Genomic DNA, 18,251 nt, shown 5'->3' with positions numbered 1-18,251 from the left:
CCCAAAATAGGGGGTGTCTTATACATGGGGGCGTCTTATAGACAGAAAAATACGGTATATCCAAGCCATAACTTCAAGTTGTTGTTGTTGTTGTTGCTGCTGCTGCTGCTGCTGCTGTTATATTCGTATACCGCCCTATACCTGTAGACCTCAGAGTGGTTCACAACATGAGGCATTCCTGGAATGGAGATACAGCCCTGAATTTTGTCTGGTAGCTCTGCATATGCCAAACTTAAAAGCATACCAATAGCATCTGAAGACACTATGGCTGGGGAAATGCCAAAGGTAATAATCCCAAAACAATAATAAAAGAGGAAGAAGAGAAAGGTGACATCAATTTGCTGCATTTTAAAGAAAAGTAGAGAGGCCTACCTGCCACAGTGTGTTTTTCTTTGGAGACTCATCTTCATTCTGATCCTCCATTACTGATGTGTTCTAGGAAAAGAATACACATATAAACTAAATAGACATCTAAACTGAATTTTCTTCTGCATTATTATGAAAATTTTACACCAATTTCAGAAAGCAAATTCTGAACACTATACAATCCTACTCATAGTTATAAGATACATGCAATAGTTGTGTTTCTACATACTGATACCCAGCTATGTAGATTCGCCATGTACTGATATATAAAGTAAGTCTACAACTTACACACAATTAATTTGTGTGCATTTAGCAATCTGCATGTGGCCAAAAATTAAAAAGGGGCCAGAAAGGAGGTGGGGTTCTGGGGAAAATGACTTTGGCAAACCCACCCACCACAGATCCCAATATGTTTTGAGAATATGCAGTTTTGGCTTTAGGCACAACCCCCAAAATGGAACCCCCACATAAGTTGCGGGCTTAGTGTTTTAGTAAACCAAAGAGTAAGAAAGTAAGAGAAATGGAATTTCTTTGATCACTTCTCGTTTGGTTTTTTAGTGGAAACAGTCCATTTTAGACATCAGTTTCTCATCCGAGAATAATGAAAAAAATGTTAAGCAACACACTTCCTTGTACGAAAACAAAGGTCTTTTAAAAAAACTTTGAACCTATAATAAAGTTATTGAACTCTGAGCCTTTGTCTATATAGTACTACTTCCTTCCTACATATCAGATTCTTCAACCTATGCATATTTCAAGTAAGAAGATAAATGCAACTGTGAGTTGCATCCAACACTATACACACAGAGGTGCACTCCATTATGTTTCAAGACAGATGGATGACAACAACAACTGCAGTTCCAACTCATGAAGCAGGATTTCTCTATCTACTCCTCACCAGTGAAGCTATCTGCACCACCACCCACATCTTCTCTCAAGGGTCCTCCAACCCTCTGGAGCTGATTCTGGGGGCATGTGGCAGTGGGGGCTGTAGGGGAGAGGAGGAGAAGTAGAAATCCTGCTGCGTGGGCAGGAATCTGTTGTGCCTTACACAACAACAGTGTCCCAAAGCCAGATTCTTCTCTCCCAGATCTCCTTCCCAGGCACTACTTTGCCAAAGATCTCCTCCCAACCATTGGCTATGAGACCTCATAATGCAGAGCAGCAGACCAATGATGGAGAGGCAATAGCAGGGTGCTAAGGGTCAAACTGTGGGACGTGGGTAGCGCTGTGGGTTAAACCACAGAGCCTAGGACTTGCCGATCAGAAGGTCGGCGGTTCAAATCCCCGCGACGGGGTGAACTCCCATTGCTCGGACCCAGCTCCTGTCCACCTAGCAGTTCAAAAGCACGTCAAAGTGCAAGTAGATAAATAGGTACCGCTCCGGTGGGAAGGTAAACGGCGTTTCCGTGCACTGCTCTGGTTCGCCAGAAGCGGCTTAGTCATGCTGGCCACATGACCCGGAAGCTGTACGCCGGCTCCCTCAGCCAATGAAGCGAGGTGAGCACCGCAACCCCAGAGTCGGTCACGACTGGACCTAATGTTCTGGGGTCCCTTTACCTTTACCTTTAAGGGTCAAACTACATGTGAAGTTAGTCATGTGCTTAAAACAATCATGCTAATAATAATAATAATTTTTATTTATACCCTGCCCTCAGGGTGGCTAACACCAATAAAATCACAGTATGGGGGAAAGAGAGGAGGGGAACAAAAAAACAAACTACTATTTAAAATACAGGTTAAAATGCAATTTAAAATGCAGCCTCATTTAAAATAGCCAATAAATCAAGACCATAAGGGGAGGGAAACATAAGGGTCAGACTGAGTCCAGACCAAAGGCCAGGCGGAACAGCTCTGTCTTGCAGGCTGTGCAGAAAGATGTCAAGTCCCACAGGGCCCTAGTCTCTTGTGACAGAGCGTTCCACCAAGTCAGGGCCAGTACTGAAAAGGCCCTGGCCCTAGTTGAGACCTTGCGACCTGGGACCTCCAAAATGTTGTCATTTGTGGACCTTAAGATTCTCCGTGGGGCATACCAGGAGAGGCAGTCCTGTAGCCATTTTTTATTGTAGGTATTATTTATTGTCTACATTTGTACAGTGGCCCAACAGCACATGTTCTTCGAGTGACTCACAAAATAAACAAACCACAACATTGAAAATACAAAACAACAAAAGCTGCATCAAAATTGGTACTTTCTGGCAGATATACAGTACAATGAAACATGAGTCATAAACTGGGACACTCAGATTTGAAAAAAACACTCAAGTTGAATATAAAGGTTCTCAGCTTGGACAGAAAAGATGCTTTTAACCTTTCTGGAGAAAAAGCAGCCGCAGGGCTGCAACCCAGAACATGCTCCTGACTGGGGTCCCCTGTTGGTTTTCTAATGAAAACCACTCCTTCCTGGCTGTTTTTGCTCCCCAAGAGTACGGTTTAATGTAAAACAACACCTTTCGGGGCAAAAAGAAGTTGGGTTAGGAAGGACGGAGGCTTCAGCAGAAAACTGGTGAGAGGCCTAATTTGAAACCTATACCTTGGGTTACATACACTTCAGGTTACAGGTGCTTCAGGTTACAGACTCTACTAACCCAGAAATAGTACCTTGGGTTAAGTACCTTGGGTGAGAACAGAAATCGCGTGGCGGCAGCGGGAGGACCCATTAGCTAAAGTGGTGCTTCAGGTTAAGAACAGTTTCAGGTTAAGAACGGACCTCCAGAACAAATTAAGTTCTTAACCCAAGGTAACACTGTAGCTGCTTTTTCGTCAAAATAACAACAGCTAGGTTAAGCATGCTTGATGAAACAGGCATCTTATGTAATTTGGCCATAAGAGGGTTCCTTAAAGCCAAACCAGAATCACAGTCCCAAATGGAGTTGTGGTTGATTCCCCAACACATTTCTTCCTCTCATCAACAGTTCTGGGCTCTGTTCTTGCAACACCAGAAATCTGCGGGAAATATTGGCCTATTTAGGAAAACCAGCTTTATAGGCACCCACTCAAAATTTACCCGTCTGCACAAATATAGCTTACGTGTATAGCTATGTCAAAAAAGAAATAAATTATTCTGCAAGAGGCGGCTCAATCGTGAAAATAAAGCAACTTTTATTCTTTATTTACCCATCCATCTATTACTGCAATCTAAAAGGACAATGTTCCTTCCTTTGGGAGGAAGGGTGGAATCGAAATTGAATAAAATAAATAAATTAAAAGAGTGCATTATTTATTTGCTAGACTTTCCAGAAGGGTATACCTGAGCGAAATCAATTAAGAGCAAAATGAAAGTACTCCACAGTTCTTTGGAAGAACTTTTCATCATATCAGGGCTTTTACTTTGATCCCTTCTGTTTCCATATGTTGAGATCAAGGTGTGCTTAAAGCAGTGGTTCTCAATAAATAAATAAATAAATAAATTCTATGGGTCACATTTTCAGAATAATAATTTGCTTGCACCACACCTCATTTTTTTATTGATAAGAAATACATTGGAAAACAAAAAGAAAACTCCTAGGAGTGCTTGATTTATAACAAAGAACACAACTACTTTATAATATGATCATGGAACATCCAGAAAGTATAAAACAATGCAGCTATATAAGAACATAAATTGTTCCAAAAATATAATTATAAACGAGCCTCTTACATATGTACCTTAAGTAGGTATACAAACTCAATGAGAGGTGTGAGTTTGCTTTTGCCAGGTAATCTCATATTCGTCAGAATTGAAAATCCGTGTTCACAACAATATGTCATGGAGAACTATAGCAATGATCTTGAAGAGGCATGGATACTGTTTCTGGTTGTGTGTGTGTACACACACACACACACACACAATTTTAATTTGACACTATACCATACTGTACTGAAATGTTTAAAGTTTCTCTGATTATCCTTGAATCTTCCCACCACACTTGCCATCCTCTCCTGCCACACCAGTGTGATGTGCCACACCCTTTGAGAACCACTGGCTTAAAGCACAGCAGCCTCTGGCTCAAGAGAGGGCTGATTATCTATGGGAGGAAAATTAAAAATAAATAAATCAAAAAATCAGGATTTTGAGAGGCAACAATTAAAATGTGCTAGCCAAGCCCTGGAACTAATGGATGCTAGGCATTACTCTGACATTCTGCAGTGTTCCTATGAACAGCAGGAATGGGGAGGCATAGGAGTTCCTTCAGCCAAAAATCACAGTGCTTTACTGAGTTATCTGACTAGTTCTGTGTGTTCATAATGGAATTATCAAGACTATTTGTTGTTTAGTCGTTTAGTCATATCCGACTCTCTGTGACCCCATGGACCAGCGCACACCAGGCACTTCTGTCTTCCACTGCCTCCCGCAGTTTGGTCAAACTCATGCTGGTAGCTTCGAGAACCCTGTCCAACCATCTCATCCTCTGTCATCCCCTTCTCCTTGTGCCCTCCATCTTTCCCAACATCTGGGAGTCTTCTCTTCTTATGAGGTGGCCAAAGTATTGGAGCCTCAGCTTCAGGATCTGTCCTTCCAGCGAGCACTCAGGGCTGATTTCCTTAAGAATGGACAGGTTTGATCTTCTTGCAGTCCACGGGACTCTCAAGAGTCTCCTCCAGAACCATAATTCAAAAACATCAATTCTTCGTCGATCAGCCTTCTTTATGGTCCAGCTCTCACTTCCATACATCACTACTGGGAAAACCATAGCTTTAACTATACAGAACTTTGTTGGCAAGGTGATGTCTCTGCTTTTTAAGATATCACGACTCTTAGTATACTGAAAAGTGGTCTAATGCACATCCCCCGAGGCCGTTTTTTGGCAGCCCTCAGTAACATTTGACCCACCCCACCCTCGCAGCCTTCGCATTGCCTTCCCAAAACCAGGTAAGTTAGGCTCTGTGCTTTGAGAAAGGTGGGGGGGGGGGGTTCTGGAGGGCTCATAGAGTCTCCCACACCCTTCCCAAAGCCTAGCTGGTGCTTTCCCAGCTTTGGGAAGGAGATGGGAAGGCTCTAGGACCCTGCCAGAGCATCATGCCTCCTACCGAAAGCCCAACACCTTGCTTAACCAGTTTTGGGAAGGCAGCATGAGGGCTTAGTGGGGATGGGCATCAATTTTTGAGCTTGCTCTCCCCCCCACCCCACCCAAGACAAGGCAGTGTGCGGCCTGCAAGTTGCATGTCCCAAGTACTCTTGTGGCCCACTTGGTATGAAAAGTTGGGCTGCCCTGGTATACTGTATGACTGCAGGCTAGAGAGAATAAAAGAATCAGGCAAAACCAGTTAGAAAGACTGGGCGTTTATTCCATGTTGAGAGTAAATTATACATTTCCGCAGCCTAAAGAATTATGGCTACAATGCACTAATTTATGCTTCTTAAAAAAACTGTCTAAATACAAGTTTATGTTTTACTGAGATATTCATGATTGCTCTGTTTTGTTTGTAATCATGGCTTTGCCTGGACTAGTTAAGCTTTTAAGGACAACAAGGAAGGTTCAATTACAGTAACACAGAAGACAGTGGAAATGAGATTGGTTATAAAACTAGCTGTTTGTTCATTGAAAAGGAAGCACCTTTCTGAAGTACAGAACTGATGTGGAGAGGGGAACTGCTAAGGTCTAAGGATATTCATATCATATGGTTGGAGAGCACCTCTCCATTTCATCTAGTTACTCATTTTTAGGAAAAATAATCATCCGTGCTCCACTGTATCTGAGGAAACGTGTTACTATGTACCTAAGCAAATACAATGTTCCCTAAAAACAGCCTCTAGAATAAATTTAAGTCTCTATTCATTTGCGAAGAGTGAACATTTTTGAATGCTGTGAAGAGTGTCATAGTCAAGTAATAACATTAGCAGCTAATAACTGAAGAACATCAGAGGTTCACAGAATAGTTCTACTAGTGCAACTTTCAAACTGCATTAATCTAAATTTATTTTAATGCGGACACGATCTACTGTAAAAAAAGAAATCTCTCTGTTTTCATAGAGAACTGTGAACCTGGTCACACAAAAGAAGAGAGAAGGTGGCAGAAGAAAACAGTCTGTAGAGAGCTTTTGGCCACAGTACGTTGACTAGATGAAAAACCTAAATGTAACAAATAAAATAAAGGGTTGTACTAAGGTAGTGGCACCAGTTAGGGAGCTGATGGAAAGAGGAAAAAATAGGAGGGAGGAAGGCATCACACGAAATTGGAAGTAAGCTGAAAAAAACACCCTCAGAAATAGTGTGTTACTCCTGGATGCGAACGCGACCCGTTCCGGAGCCCCATTCACATCCTGAAGCGAACGTAACACGCGACTGCACGTATGTGCGTGTCGCGTTTTGCCGCTTCTGCGCATGCCGTCATTTTGAGCATCTGTGCATGCGCAAGCGGCGAAACCCGGAAGTAACATGCTCCGTTACTTCCAGGTAGCTGCGGAGCACAACCCGAAAATATTCATCCCAAAGCTACTTCAACCCGAGGTATGACTGTACAAGATATTATTTCTCATTTGGATGGCAGGATACCTTGGGAATAGCTTGGGAATAGTGAAGTACAGCGCGCGCACACACACACACACACTTATACTGTAATTAATTGAAATGTCAAACATGCTCTGTTATGTACAGTATTTTAAGGCATAAAGTACAAATTTAAATGCCAGTCTTGCAAGCAATTATTTGGAGCCATAAGCCCTGAATTCCTTGACTGCCTGCCCCTCTTCCTCCAATGACCCTAGCTTTGCCTCCTTTCCTCCTCTTCCAAGTAGACTTCTCTACCCCCAAACTCAATGCCCCACACACCCCACATGAATTCTGCTGAATGGGGCTTCTACATTGGACAAGACACCATACTGATTGCAAATATGGCTGACACCTCCCTTTCTGAGATATGAAGAGCTTCTGGCTCCCAGTAACCATGAGGAAAGTAACCAATCCCACCATGCACATGTCCAGCGCAAGGGCAGTGCATGGTCTGGATGAATGCAGAGGTTTACTTTCCCTAAATGGACCAGACTGCTCCCCAAAGAGTGCCTGCTAAATGGGAACAAGACACATTCCCCACACTTAAAGATATAAGCTCCACGACTGGAAGGAAGAAATCCCAAGGCAGGTACCATACTGCTGCCACTGTGAGGCTTTCTGACTCCCTTCAGCATTTTAGCGCGTGGCCCTTTAAGGCAAAAGGGCACGGGTGGCGATGTGTGGGTTAAACCACAGAGCCTAGGGCTTGCCGATCAGAAGGTCGTCGGTTTGAATCCCTGCGACGGGGTGAGCTCCCATTGTTCAGGCCCAGCTCCTGCCAACCTAGCAGTTCAAAAGCACACCAGTGCAAGTAGATAAATAGGTACCGCTCCAGCGGGAAGGTAAACGGCATTTCCATGCACTGCTCTGGTTCGCCGGAAGCGGCTTAGTCATACTGGCCACATGACCCGGAAGCTGTACACCGGCTCCCTCGGCCAGTAAAGCGAGATGAGCACCGCAACCCCAGAGTCGGTCACAACTGGACCTAATGGTCAGGGGCCCCTTTACTTTTATCTTTAAGGCAAGGAGGGAGAAAACTGTATGATCAATCATGAAAGCACAACACAACTTGGGGGGAAACACAAGGGCAACAGCCTGGAGACTGCATGCACACGAATCTATCCGTACATCAAGTATGTAATCTCCCTAGGCCAGGCATGTCCAAAGTCCGTTTTGGGGTCCTAATGTGCCCCCCCGGCTGGTTTTATCCGGCCCCTGTGACAGTTTAATCCTAAAAAAACCTCAACAACTTTGGTCAGCCCTCATGCATGTTTACTTCATCAAATCTGGCCCTCTTTGAAAAAAGTTTGTGCACCCCTGCCCTAGGCAATCTGATGGATGCCATTTGTAAGTCCATTAAATACCACAAGAAATTACGGAATTCTTACTTTCTGTGGCCAGCACAGCACCAGCACCATCTGATCTAAAAACAGGAAGTAAAAGGCATGAAGGCCTCTGCAAAGTGAAATAATGAAGGATCCCTGTCAAACTACCATGAAAAATACATAAGTGAGAAAAGGGAAGCCCATTTAGCAAACCAAAGGTACTAACTATTCATATTTTGTGGTTAACAACAGAACTGTATAGGCAAAAAACTATTTAACACATTTGTGAATCTTAAGCATGTTGTTCTATTAAATGTTTTATATGACTAGCTACAGAGACCATCAGTTATTGTACTATCTTATGATAAAGAATACAACTGAAGAGTGGCAAGGTATCCACAAATACCTCATTGAATCTAGAACTGGCTCAACTAAGCAGGAAAACCACATTATAGATTAAAATTTAACATGTCAAAATCAATAACCAGGCCTTAGTTAAGGTCTACCATTTTCAAGTATCAATAAGCATACCTCATCCAAACTAGTCTACCTGTAAAGAACAAGAGCTGGGATCCTGAGTCTACATACCAGCCAAGGGCTCTCCTCAGATGGTGCGTCTTAAGACTAAATTGAGAATATACTTCTCAAAATTTGCCAGGCACTCTATTTTCCTCTCTCCACCGGTAGCCACTATTTCTTGTTTTCTCTGCACTTTCAATAGAAAATACATCTTCCCTCACTTTGTCTTCTATCTAAATTTGTTCTAGATTAATTTCCTTTTCTCTCCAAACCTCTGGCTCTGTATTCAAAGAACAGCCACATAACTGTTGCAAAAGTTACCATATTTTTCTGTGTATAAGATGCCTCCATGTATAAGACGAACCCTATTCTTATTTTCATTTTTTTTGAAGGAAAAATTAAAAAGTCAATATTTCTTGAGTTCTTAAGCTTTTTGCGGGAGGAAGATTGCCCTTGAGTTGTTGAGCTTTTCCTGCAGAGATCACCCAAAGTTGTTAAGCTTCTTAGAGTGCAGTTGTTTGGTTTTTGTGGGGGATGTCACTGCTGCAGCAAAACATCGTCTTGGACCTGGAAAACTTCTATTTCTTTTAGGCCACAACCTCCTACTGAGGAATATGTGGGCTCATATCCTATAGGTATTTGCAAAGCTGCACTAACAAGTATTAGGATCTGCAGACTGCCTAAAACATGTAGTGCAAGAACCACCTTGTTTCCAAGTCCAAATATTGAAACATGTGCTGTGTTGCTAATCTATATTCAGCTATCTTGTCTTCTGGTTCTTGATCTCCTTTTCCTTTATTCTTCTCTTCCTCAGTGGCAGGCACTGCGATCTGCAAATCCTACTTTCTTACAATCTTCATCAATAGTGCGGAGACATGGATCAAAGTATGCCAATGAAGCTTAATCAATAAGCTTGAGCAGCTTGTTTCGGCCCCACGACCTGAAAAATCTGAACGATTTGTGAACATGATATACTTTCCCATGCAGTGTTTTGATTTCATTCCTTCTCATAATTCTTGTACACAATAGCTCCCTAAGGCTTTGAAGCAAAATAAACAACTGCTTTCAAAGGCTACTATCCAGCATTATTCATTGGCTCACAGTAAACACGAAATCTGCCATTTTGTATGCACCAGGCTTCCTATAAACACACATTTAATTATTCACCGGAGTAGCAACTCTTCCTTACTATCTATGCAATTAGTCTCCAAAGGCACTTTTTACCAGAAGAGCTGCTGCCATCAAGAGAGATAATGGGTGGAATCCAAACACCTCCACCTGGTTCCTTGGGCAAAGGGACCCAAGGGTGATGACCCCCTGAAATTGAGGGTGACACTGCCACTCATATGTGTACGACGTGGAAGCACTTTCCCCAAATGCATGAAGTTTGAATAAGTGGAAAAATTGAACCCAAGACTGGATTAAAGCCCAAGGCAGGCATGGCCAAACTTGGCCCTCCAGCTGTTTTGGGACTACAACTCCCATAATCCATAGCTAACAGGACCAGTGGTCAGAGATGATGGGAATTGTAGTCCCAAAACAGCTGGAGGGCCAAGTTTGGCCGTGCCTGCCCGAAGGCTTGCAAAATACTTTTAACATGTGAAGTGCAATTGAAACATAATGTTGGAAAGCTTCCAGGCAATGGCCCTATTCTCCAAAATAGCACGTGCACTAGAATTCATTTTTTTTGTGCTGCAAGTCATTGGAACTACAGGCATCAGCACTAGCTGTCACATAGACACCTGTAACAAATCTTGCAGACTGGAATTGCAATGGATAGAACTTATTTTCCTCAACTGATTTTGTAGCTCCATGTCAATGGGGCTTTAGGCCTGGTTTTGGCACAGAAACTGCTTTGATAGCCCAGTAGAGGCTTGTCTGGTGTCTCCATTACATATCTTTAGGCACCAGGTGAAAACAACAGAGGGGAGGGAAAATTTTTTATTTATTTTTATTTAAAACATTTATAAACGGTTATATTTTTAAAAAATATCTCAATACTGTACAACAGAAAACTGCAAAGAATATAATTAAAACAATATACAACATAAACCAGCAAAATAGTATTATAAAAGCATATAAGAACACAAACAAGAATTCAGGGAATTTATAGACAAAAATAGGGTCTGATCTTATAGGTCAGGGAAAGCTTGGGCAAAAACATGTGCCTTTTAGAACTGCACCTTACTGTTTTAAAAAAAATCCTACATCATGCAGGAAAAACAAAATCCAGGATGTCATGACCTTTTCAAAACCAGATTCCCTGCAATTAAAAATGTGATGTAAGTGCTGAATAATCTTAATTTTTGGTGCATGATTATAAGAGAAAGAATGGTGTGGAAATGCCTAACTGCAAGTTTTACTCACTCCATGCAGTCTTTCCTAGCAAACAGGAATAAAGGGTCTCTTGAGAATTATAATTACTAACTCAGTAAAGCAACACGAATCCCAAAAGCATAAGTAACTCTTTTAGCCATTTACGGTATATTAAATCCAACAGATATAGTTAAATAGGATTTATAAATATTAACACCTTAACCAGTCTTCAAAGTACAGAAGAATGCAACCTCAAGCCTTTACAAAGTTTTATTTTCGAACACAGAAGAGGGGATTGACAGACATGAGATTTCAAATGCAGGTAGAAAAGAAAGAATTAAATTCAAGCTTTCTGGGTTGTATCCAACTGTGTCACACCATTGCTCACAGGCTCTTTGATCAATTAGAGGCGCCTGTGAGCAATAAAGGGGGGGGTTCACAAATTCCCTCTTTTCTCCTTCCTGCAGGCTTTGCATCACGTCTCATTGCTGTTCCAAAGGGTCCCCCAACCCTCTGGAACGTATTGGCATGGCAAAGGGAGCTGCAAGAGGGAAGGTGGGATCAGAGAAAATTGCCTGTACCCAGCCCGCTTTCCATTCACTGAAGCCTCTGTTGGTTCAAAGAGAATTCTTTCACAACTGATAAGAGGACACAAATGGATCCAATTTTCTGTATACAGCATATATCATGTTTGCTTGCAAACTATCGGAAAAAAGAAGAAGTAGTCATATTTGTAGTTGAGAAATGGGGACGGGGTAGAGGTCTAAAAGTCCCTTAACATTATCCAATAAAAGTACATTTTCGACTGCAATCCCATTATCCAGTTCATTACATCCGAATCACACCCAAGCTTTTATGACTTCAGGGCAACATATACCGGGCTCTTTCATTTGATCTTCAGACTGAAAGGTAATGGTGAAATGACTTAGTGGAGATTTCATCCCCATGTTTCCTGAATCGAAGTCCGACACTACCCATTATATCACAGTGGCCAAAACCAGTGCAATAAAAGGTGCTATGCACAAAACTGACCTTTTCTCCCTAAAACAATTTACTTCTTTCCTAATCTTTATCATCAGTCTACAGTTGATTTTATCTTCCTAAATTTTACATTTCTTCAACCTTCTATTTTAATTTGGGGAGCAAGCGCCAAACAAACACAGAAACACAAAGTGCAAAGAGAATTGTCAGCCTAAACAACACTGCGCTGAAGGGCCCCTCACCACGGTATCAAAGCCTTTGGGGTGGGGAAAGCACATTCATTCATCCAGGGTCTCGCATGAGCGAGCGAGAAGCATGAATGAGCCATATAAAAGCATGCTTCCTGCCCAAACAGTCAGCCAAATGGGGCAGGCATAACAGCAGTTCAGTTTTGTTCAGCATAATATGATCAGTCCAGATACTGTTGCAATAATTTAAAGTGAGAGACTTTTCACCACTTTGGGGAACAATATGGGACCTTACCATTCAAAGTCTGACCCCGGTTTTTTAAGAAAAACACTGTTAAAAGAAATACATTCTCACAAAACTCTACATACACAATGTACGCAAACTTAGATTAAGACTAAATATCTTTCCTGAGCACCTGTAAAATACTCTTTTCTTTTTCAGTGCACAGAGATTTCTATTCATGTGCTTACTGTCATCTTCCTCTCTGTGGTATTTGAAACTTAAGAAAAGGAACACACCTCTTTCCCAAATGGGACAAAACCTAGGAACTGAAACTGAAGTTGACCTAGTTTTGTCACGCAACGGCTGAGGCAAATGTAGGTCAGTAGAACATCAAGTAAGCTACAAGGTAGAATACCAGGTTATCACTCAGCACCTCCCAACTTTACTCACACACACCTCGAAACCAAGGATAAAAACAACTACTTGCTTTGGATTTAATTCCTGTATTTCTTTGCTGTTTACAGCACTTTACTATTTTAAAATATTTATTTAGCACTAAGGTGTCAGGCAGTGTGCAAAGCCATGAAACTAATATAATTGCTGCCCAGAAGGCATATGATCTAAAACTGAAACAGGACCAAAAAGGAGACTGGACAAACTTCAGTTAGAAGAGGCTGGAGAGTATTAGCTGGTAGAGAAAAACTATGGTGGCTTCAGAAAGTCTTTATGAAAAGAAAAAAGTATTTCTAGTGCTGAAATCACTCGTGCCTTTTACTGTTTTCATCATCACTCAGGAATCTTTCACCATTTCTGTTAATGCAAACGAGCCAGATCATAACTTACTATCTTCCCTGCTTAAACAGATTCCTTTCAGCTGTTGCAGATAAAGCCACTCCTTCCCACCTACCTATCCTGGTAAAAACCAATCTGGATTCTGATGAAATCTCACATAGATGTTTCTAATGCGCCCCATTGCCATTTAGGCTGGATCCAGAGACGTCAAAGAAGCAATTCAGTTAAACATGTTGTTAACTCATATAGGGAAATCTGGTAGGGAAAGACGGGGTTCCACAGCACCATGTGGTGTCACGGTGTTATATCGCATGCAACACATATAAAACACTTTTATTTTACCAATCTAGCTGAGTCCTTAGTTCATTGTCCAACTTCTGCTCAGCGGAAACGGTTGAAATCAGATTCACCAATGACTTCTCTCTCTTTTTCTTTTTAAAAGTATTGCTGAGCAGCAGTGTGCATGACCTTTTGAACAGGAAAAACTAAATCCACCTGCATTTCCAAGCAGCTTCAACTGTGGCAGAAGAAACTGAAACTGATGCAACTGACAAGTGACAAGGTTTTCCAACCATACATCAATAAAAGTTTTTAAAGTGCAAGTGGGGAAATGGTGGGTGGGCTAAAAATGTGCTTGAGATAGAACTTGTCTATTCATTGCAGGTAATGCCTGCAATTGTATATCCATCTTCCAGTATGGCCAAAAACCATTTTTTTTAAAAAAAGCTACGCATTTAAAATTGCATCTCTGTCTTTCACATAGGCACATTACAGCATGGGAAATAAATGTAACTATATAGTCCAGATCAAAGAGTGTGAAAACAGCACTGCAATTAGCTTCTGATGTGAAGTACCACCCAAACTGATCACCTTAAGCTATGCCCTATGACAAGGGCAGGCGGACCACTGATTTGTTTTGGAGGGGGAGGAAAGTTTCTTCGCAAGACTGCCTTATATTTAAGGGCTAAGAGCTCAGAGACAACACAGATATAGTAACAAATCTAGTACAGAGATTAATAGCCATCAAGACTTGCAACAGGACTGTAGAATGCTATAAACCGAAAAAATAGGCACATACTTTTTATTTATCTAAATATTTGTAGCCTGCTCTTCAGTGTCCAAGCCTTCACAAGGCAGCTCATCCTATAGCAAAACAATATAGATCTAATTTAGAAATACCCACTAAAACTGAAAACTAAACAAATAACTGAACTAAAAACACCCCAAAGAATTGACATAGCCAGAGCAAGTTAGTACAGTCATGCCTCGTGTTGCGTTAGGGTCACGTTGCGTCTTTTCGGCTTGCGAATGCGGAAAACCCAGAAGTGTATACTTCTGGGTTTCGCCACGTGCACATGCATAGAAGCGCTCTTTCGCACTCTGTGCTTGCGCAGAGGCGCCACTCTAGTTGAGGACTTTTCAGGGTGCAAACGGCACTCCAGAACAGATCGTGATCCCAACTAGAGGTACCACTATATGTGGAAGAAGGTGCATCTCTGCCAGCAGGCAGGAGTTTCACCAGTGGGTGGACAATGCCCACTGCAAAGGCCCCTGGTATGCCTGTGGAACGGCCCTCAAACAGAGTGTTTTGAGAGGCAGGGACAGATCAATGGTGGCTTGGGATGCAAAGCTCCTTTGTACTGCCAAGAGGCCCCAGGATTAGGCTAATCAATTCCCCCCTCCTTATTACAATGGAGGCAAATTCTTACAAAATGGAAGCGCGGTTGATATGCCCCTTCTGACTCCCCACTGGACTGGACTGGACGGTTACATAACAAAAGAATAAAACCTAGTATTTGACCCCCAGCAAAATACGAGTTTAAGAGGTAGTTAATCTAAGCTGCTCCACTGTGCCAGAGACAGTTGGTTCTGACAGAATGAACACCAGAACTGAGAGTTTTCTTAGTGCTACATTCAAGTGCTAGCGTTTTTTAAAAAAAATTAAAAAACAACACCTAAAGCCACAGAAACAGAGCCATCGGGACTGCCTGGTAGTAGAGGAATGTAACAACAACATATAAGGGAAGGGCAAGGAGGAAACTGGTTGCTTCCAGATTAACAGAGTTTATAACTTCTATGTATTGATCTAAGATTTTATAGTTGTTCATCCCAATGTCTACCATAGCTTCCTGTGACATTGAAGAACTTCATTTTGCTGCTCAACTTGCAGTCAGACAACTCTTGTGGATAACGCTGGACCTTGCATTTTGAGGTAACAGCTTTCCCCGACTCACTTTCGCCACACCACTCAATTTTATAAGCACCTACCACATCCTCAAAAGCAAATTTATCACCTTTTAAGTTTTTCTCCATAATAAATGGATTATCATTTTAACTTGCCTTTCTTAAACATAATTTTCCCAATTAAATGATATGCTGTTTGAGGTAAAGCAATGTCAACGAAATGCAAGTACATGTAGCCAAATTGTACCTACTATTCTAATAATCTACAACTAAGATGGCAATTGCTTGCTTTTTATCTGTTCTTAAATTCTTTATATTACATTTGCTTTCTTCATTATCACGCTGCTCAAAGTTGACATTTTCACACTGCTCAGTTGACATTTTCAAATGACTGCAAAGTATTTATCAAATAGTTAAAGTCAATTAAGATGTCTGTGTGTGCACTTGGGAGTGAATGTGTAGGAATAATGGTTCCAAATGCCATTTATTTATGATCAGCACTGAATTTTATTTTGCATTCTCTTGCCCTATTCTGAAAGATCCTTAGGGGAATGATCTTTGAATTTTACTATTCTGAATAGCTGGCCATCTTCACAATTTACTCCACTCTACAGATTTGTGTTTAAAAAACACACAGAAAAGGTCTCAAAACACTTCCATGTTACACCACAGAGAATGACACCATAAAAACTCTGGTTCTGTAGTTTTCTCTCAGTCAAATGACACCTTCCTTGTTATGTACAGAGCATCATGTACAAAGATCAATTTATTTAATACACAAATATGACAGAAGCTCACAGATAAGAGTGATGATGAGAGCTAAGGCTTAGATACATAGCTAAGCAATTATAATAAAAAGATAATCATTTACAAAGAAAGAGAATGATAATAGAAGGTTGCTTTTCATGCATACAATCTCACATTGCGAAGCAGTCCTGTATTGTCATCCATAGCATCCCAAACTCTGAAGCATGCTTGCAATAGACTCCCACCAAATAACACAGCCATACATATTTCAAGGGCAGGCTCATGCATTTTCAGGTAATGATCAAGGGTGGATTTATCATGTGTAGTCCAACACATATCTGATTCAATAATAATATTACAATAATAACAACAACAAATTTATTATTTATACCCAGCCCATCTGACTGGGTTTCCTCAGCCACTCTGGGAGGCTTACAGCATATCTAAAAACATAATAAAAGCTTCAAGCATTCAAAACCTCCCAAAACAGGACTGCCTTCAGATGTCTTCTAAAAGTTGTGTAATTCTTTATCTCCTTGACATCTGAAGGGAGGGTGTTCCACAGGGAGGGTGCCCCTATGGAGAAGGCCCTCTGCCTGGTTCCCTGTAACTGCCTGGTGTGCATTAATTCAATTTTTGAGGTTTGCTAGATTTATTGTAGTCAGGAAAGCCTCCCATACACTAGCAGAAGAAGTCTTCAAAGATTTGGCCATCCACTGGATAAAGGTTCTGCTGGTCAATCCCAAAATGGATATTTAGATTGCTATTTCCATTGTAATAACTGAAAATAGAGAATATTTTCCCCCTTGATATGTAACAAGTTTATTATCTGATGTTTAACACAGCTAGAAGGTGTCAGTTCAAAAATATACCATCAGTTGTTTACTCCTTTGCCACTATTTTCTATACATAATGCACATTTTGCATATGGTGTACTTTTCAGTGCAGGCTACCAGTGCTACAAAGCAGACTCAAACATTACCTTGTACACTTACTTTCAAGAGATAGTGTGGTATTATATTTATACCATATCAAGATACCAAATAATGGATTATATTTGCATTTCTCTAACACATCACTTAACTGCTGATATGCACTTTTGCAATGGAATCATAGAGTTAAAAGGAACAACGAGGGTCACCTAATCCAACCCCCTGCGGTGCAGAAATCTATTTACCCAATGTGGGGCTCAAACCCTTGGCCCCGAGATTAAAAGTCTCATGATCTACTATCTGAGCTATCCCAGTGATGTTAAGAATGACAAGGGGACAGCTTTCTGTCTGCTTTAACATTGCTATAAACTTACTGAAGGGAACTATCTGAAGACAGAATATACAGAAGGAAATCTATTTTATTTACATAGAATATGATAACTAAATGAAATACAGTGGTACCTCGGTTTAAGAACAGCCCTGTTTACAAACGATTCGGTTTACAAACTCCACAAAACCGGAAGTAGTGTCCCGGTTTGCGAACTTTACTTTGGTCTAAGAACGGAAGCCGAATGGTGGAAGGGCACCGGCAGCGGGAGGCCTCATTAGGGAAAGCGCACCTTGGTTTAAGAACGGTTTTGGTTTAAGAATGGACTTCCAGAATGGATTAAGTTTGTAAACCGAGATACCACTGTATAAGGGTCAATAGCTGTACAGTGGTACCTTGGTTTGCATAAGTCTTGGTTTGCATACGTTTTGGATTACAAAGATGTCAAACCCGGAAGTGCGTGTCCCGGTTTACAACCTTTTTTTGGATTACAACCCTTTTTTTTATTACGAACAATTTTTTTTCCGAGGCCCCATTAGTGAAAGTGTGCCTTGGGTTACCACCTGTTTTGGTTTACAAACAGACCTCCAGAACGGATTATGGTTGTAAACCAAGGTACCACTGTATTTTAAAGATAGTGTTCTGCCACTATCCAGGGAGGTCATATAATATAGGGTGTTTGAGATATGGGTCCTAAGGCATGACACTGGTGGAAGCATCCACAAAAAACACCAATTGTCTGGTTGTTGTTGTTTTTTAGTAAAGTCTCATATCAACAATCTAGGTGCAAATAAGCTAGAGAGAAAGTAAACAAATGTTAGCGTTTTGTTGTGCTCTGGTTAACAATTTGGACTGGAAACCTATTTGATTTCTTTAT

The 18,251-nt window shown here is 41.2% G+C and overlaps 1 protein-coding gene across 5 annotated transcripts in view; it reads right to left on the bottom strand.

Annotated features, from left to right (window-relative positions):
• Positions 1-18,251, bottom strand: part of FBXW11 (F-box and WD repeat domain containing 11) — a 92,980-nt gene that overhangs the window by 34,862 nt on the left and 39,867 nt on the right. For all 5 annotated transcript variants that reach the window (XM_081855543.1, XM_081855539.1, XM_081855540.1 and 2 more), the window contains one exon: positions 373-435. In XM_081855543.1, coding sequence (XP_081711669.1) covers positions 373-423 — 51 coding nt within the window. In that variant the 5' untranslated portion in view covers positions 424-435. The remainder of the gene's footprint in view (positions 1-372; positions 436-18,251) is intronic.

This window comes from Podarcis erhardii (assembly GCF_964252035.2).
Source record: "Podarcis erhardii genome assembly, chromosome: 3".
NCBI classification, from domain to species: domain Eukaryota; kingdom Metazoa; phylum Chordata; class Lepidosauria; order Squamata; family Lacertidae; genus Podarcis; species Podarcis erhardii.
The sequence above is the reverse complement of the archived record's forward strand: the minus strand, read 5'-3'. Positions and strand labels throughout refer to the sequence as shown.